This window comes from Arvicola amphibius, chromosome 4, assembly GCF_903992535.2.
Source record: "Arvicola amphibius chromosome 4, mArvAmp1.2, whole genome shotgun sequence".
NCBI classification, from domain to species: domain Eukaryota; kingdom Metazoa; phylum Chordata; class Mammalia; order Rodentia; family Cricetidae; genus Arvicola; species Arvicola amphibius.
In genome coordinates, this window is record NC_052050.1 from 106958957 (window position 1) to 106963612 (window position 4656).

Genomic DNA, 4656 nt, shown 5'->3' on the forward strand with positions numbered 1-4656 from the left:
CCCAGTCTCTGCCCATGCTTGGGGAAATTTAGACAGCCAAAAAGTCTCTAGTGCGGTTTCGGGGTCTCTAGGTGGCTCATGGAGCCGATATTCATCTTCCAAATTTAGGGTTAACACATGCAGGGGCTGTCCTTGTGGCCCCACAATTCGCACCCCCGAATTTTTAAAGTATATTTGGGCCTTTAATTTAGTCAGCAGGTCTCTTCCCAGTAATGGGTATGGGCAATCCGGGACATGGAGAAAAGAATGAGTCACCTTACCAGTAGCCAGATGTACCTTGCGGTCGGTTGTCCATCGATATCTTCTCCCCCCGGTAGCCCCCTGGACCCAAGCGGATTTATTGCTCAGGGGTCCGGGGTTTTGGGTCAACACAGAGTGTTGAGCCCCAGTGTCCACCAGGAAGGTGACTGGCTGCCCCCCGACGTCAAGAGTTATCCTGGGCTCAGGGGGGGGCTCCTGACCCTGACCCCCCTAGTCTTTCAAGGTTAGGAGGGAGGTCTGGGGTCGTGGCTTCCGGGGCCCCTTCGGTCTTTTGGGGCAGTCTTTGACCCAATGTCCTTTCTCCTTGCAGTATGCACATTGATCTTTCTCCACCTGGGGCCCCCTTCGGTCTCCCTCCTGTCTACCCTGTCTTTGACTGGAAACTACGGTGGCCAAGAGTTTGCTCATTTCCTTATGTCTCTTGCGGTCCCTTTTTTTTCTTTTTTCTCAGCTTCCGTTCTGCGACGGTCCTCTCTTTCCTCTGCCTCCTTTCTAAGACGATCCTCCCTCTCTTTTGGAGTCTCTCGTTTATTAAAGATTCTTTCTGCCTCCTTTAGTAGGTCCCTGAGCGAACTCTCCCTTAAGTTTTCTAGGCGCTCGAGTCTGCGTTTGATATCTGGAGCAGATTGCCAAATGAAAGACATAGCTACGCTAGTTTCTTGCCCTGGATCTTCTGGGTCATACGGGGTGTATCTACGATAGGCTTCTTTGAGCCGCTCTAAGAACGCTGAGGGAGTTTCTCCTGGTCCCTGCAGTACCTGTTTAACTTTCGCCAGATTGGTGGGGCGTCGGCCCGCCCCATGGAGACCCGCTATGAGCAACTGGCGATAGAGGATTAGGTGATTTCTACCTTCCTGTGTGGTGAAGTCCCAATTGGGACGTTCGAGGGGAAAGGCGGCGTCTATCTCATTAGGCAGCTGGGTGGGACGTCCGTCTGCTCCCCGAACCACCTTTCGGGCCTCCAGGAGGACTCTCTGCTTCTCCTCCGAAGTCAGCAAGGCCTGCAGTAATTGCTGGCAATCATCCCAGGTGGGCTGATGAGTAATTAGGACCAACTCAATTAGAGAAGTTAGCCTAACTGGGTCTTCAGAAAAAGAGGGATTATTATTTTTTCAGTTATACAAGTCGGAGGAGGAAAATGGCCAGTACTGTAGTTGGCCATTTCCTCCGGTCCGAAGAGGGAATGCCTGAGAGGAAGTAGAATCCGCGGCCAGCTGCTGGTCTCGCCGTCCCCTTAAGCGGGCTGCCATGGGGGACGGGGCAGCAGGGGATGGCGCGACAGGTCCCTCGCCTCCCTCGGTCGAGTCCGCTGCCTGAGGCGGGAGGACCTGTTCTCGGTAGGGAGGGGGGTCCTCCATGAGGAGGTCTATTAGCAAGTCATCTCCTGCGGGCAGGACCTGCGGAGGGGGAGGTTTGGTTTTTGAAGGGTCAGTAAGGGTTGGATATAGAGACGAGCGAGTTGGGGGTCCTGCTGGAGAGGAGGGGACTGGAGGGGGTAAGGTGGGAGCAGATGGAGGAAGTGGGGGCTTGGGGGGGACAAAAGGCTTAACCCAGGATGGTGGATCGTAGGCCATTGCCTCCCAGGTCACGATATAGGCCACCTGGTCTGGGTGCCCATGAGGGCCGGGGTCCATCACTTTGGCTTTGACCTGCGAGATAATATTAAGGTCGAATGTACCATCCCTTGGCCAGCCCACATTAAATGTGGGCCATTCAGATGAACAGAAAGTAACCCAACGCCTCTTCCGGACTTCCACAGACTGGTTGTTCGCAATGTCCTGGACGTCCCTCCAGTGCTGTAAAGTCAGACTCAAAGGGGTAGTTAAGGACTGTCCCATATTTTCAAACACAGACACAGACAATACCAGACAAAAAAACAAAAAACCAATGACAAAACACCAAAATCGCGCAGCGCGGCTTCGGCGTAAAACCGAAAGCAAAGCCTGAGTTGGAGATAGCGAGAGTCCGGATCTCTCTACTCCCAGAAGAACCGCATACCCTTCTGACTGCGGAGGAGCTCCAAACAGTCCGATCCGGGTGGGGTTCACAGAAAACGGACGGGTCCCGAATTGGACCCCAGATGCCCCCGGGACGTCTCCCAGGGCTGCGGTCGGGAGTACGAACTCGTCAGTTCCTCCGCGGGTCCGCCAGATACAGATCTAGTTAGCTAACTAGTTCGGACGCAGGCGCAAACATAAAAACATAGTACAGACAGTCACACAAAGCGATCGCTGGCCAGCTTACCTCCCGGTGGTGAGTCGGTGGTCCCTGGGCAGGGGTCTTCAATCCCGGACGGGCCCCCAAATGAAAGACCCCCGAAGTGGGTTGTCTTCCAATCTGGGAAGACCCCCCCAAGGAGCAGCGAGACCACTCTTCGGATGCAATAAGCAAGAGGCTTTATTCCGATACACAGGTACCTGGGGCGACTTAGTCTCTCGGAGGACTAGCGCGCCTTTAGGCTGGAGCAGTGGGTTTTTATAGGGTCGGGGAGCAAAAGCGCGGGTACAGAAGCGAGAAGCAGCGTTGATTGGTTAGTTTGAATGAGGCGGGGGTTCAAGTCGGGGTACCTGGAGACAGTTGTGGGGGAGTCTGGAAACAGCTACGGGGCGTTCCAAGTAACCAGATGTTGGTGCTGACTTAGCCATATCTCGGGTACCAACTGTCTCTGTCCCCGGGCTAGGGCCCAGGTGTCCAACCATAGATATCCTGCTTGGCCCCTCATTGTCCTTGTTTCTCTGAACTGAACTTTAACTGAACTTCCCTGTCCTTTGTGCTGGTAAAATTTCATGCCTTGCAAAATGGCGTTACTGCTACTAGCTGCTATTATTGAATGGGGGTCTTTCAATAACAGTAGCAAAATTACAGTTATAAAGTAGCAACAAAATAATTTTATGGTTTGGGTCAACATAATATGAGGAACTGTATTAAAGGGTCAAAGCAGAAAGAAAGTTGAGAACTGCTGGTCTGTAACTAACTGTTCCAGGTTGAATGTGAAATATCCTCCAAAATTTGATGTTTGGAATGGTGGGTCCCAAGCTGCTAATGCTCTTTTGCAGTTTGTAGTAGCTTCAGGAAACGGAACCTCCTTGGAGGAAATTAATTTCTGTATAATACTCAAGATTTTATAGCTGTTAGAAATTTCTATTTGCTCTGATTACTGATCTCAGACCTAATTTTCTATACTCCCAACACTGCTACCATGTCTTTCCATCCATAATGGATTCTTTTCCCTAGAGTTATAATATAGAATATACTTTTCATTTCTTATATCATATGTTGTCAGTTATTTATTTGTTCCAAAGAGGCAGTATCTTAAACGACTCCTGCGTGTTCTCCTTGGGAACAGAAGTATATTTTTGTATGACTAACTTTTCTTTTTACTTTTACTTTTCTTTTTTAAAACAATCTTTTTTATTTTACATACCAATACCAATTTCCTCTCCCTTCCCTTCTCCCACTTCCCTCACCTTCTTTCAACCCCACTCCCCATCCACTTCTCAGAGGGTGAGGCCTCCCATGGGGAATCAACAAAGTCTGTGTATGACTAAGTTTTAAATCTAATTGTCAATGTCAAGATTCATAGAAAAGAGTCTCATAAGTGCAAGTCTGTGCCAGATACTAGCTTATGCCCAGCTATTTAGCCTTGTGGTTCCTGTGGAACTGTAGTTACAGATAGTTGTAAACTCCCCTGTAGAAGCTGGTATCCAAATAAGTGTCTTCTTGAAGCCGTAACAGCACTGTTAACCACCAAGTATTCTTTCCAGCCTCTCTTTTAATAAAGTAAAATACAATATCATACATAGAAGATTGGAGAAAGGAGGACCATGAACATTCTTTGAGAAAGGAGTAGGCATGTAATAGAGCTGGCCTAAAGGAGATGGTGTGTGCTACAGACAGAGATGGAGGGGTGGGAATACCTAAGTTCTCTGCATTCCAGTCAATTTCACCGTGAGCTAAAGATATACATAGAATTGGCAGATTTGATGTTTGTTCTTTTGGATTTTGGTCATGCTTTTGGTCTGTCTTTTACTTTCTGTGTTCTGATTCTTTCATCGTGGAATGGAAACGTTTATTTTGTGGCAATAAATAAATCATCACAGTCTCACTTAAGGATATGGTAGAGTTTGTTTAGATAAAAAGTAGGTGTAACTATCTAAGAAGAAATGTATGTTGATTTGAATGAAAATGATTCTAATATACTCATGCAGTTGAATACTTGCTTCCCATTTGGTGGAATATTTAAAAAGCATTAGAGCTATTGCCCTTTTTAGGGTGTGTCACAGGAGTGGGTTTTGAACTTTTAAAATCCTCTTACCACCCCAAGTATGCTCCCTGTCAGTTTGGGAGGTGAGCTCTCAGCTGCTCTTGCTGCCATTACCTTACTCAATCTTCATA

At 48.3% G+C, this 4656-nt stretch overlaps 1 protein-coding gene across 1 annotated transcript; it reads right to left on the reverse strand.

Annotated features, from left to right (window-relative positions):
- Window positions 1-539: 539 nt before the first annotated feature.
- Window positions 540-2209, reverse strand: LOC119811579 (formin-1-like). Its single transcript, XM_042054983.1, is given in 1 exon segment — window positions 540-2209. A coding segment is annotated over 1 exon segment (1434 nt). The 5' UTR covers window positions 2100-2209; the 3' UTR covers window positions 540-665.
- Window positions 2210-4656: the final 2447 nt, after the last annotated feature.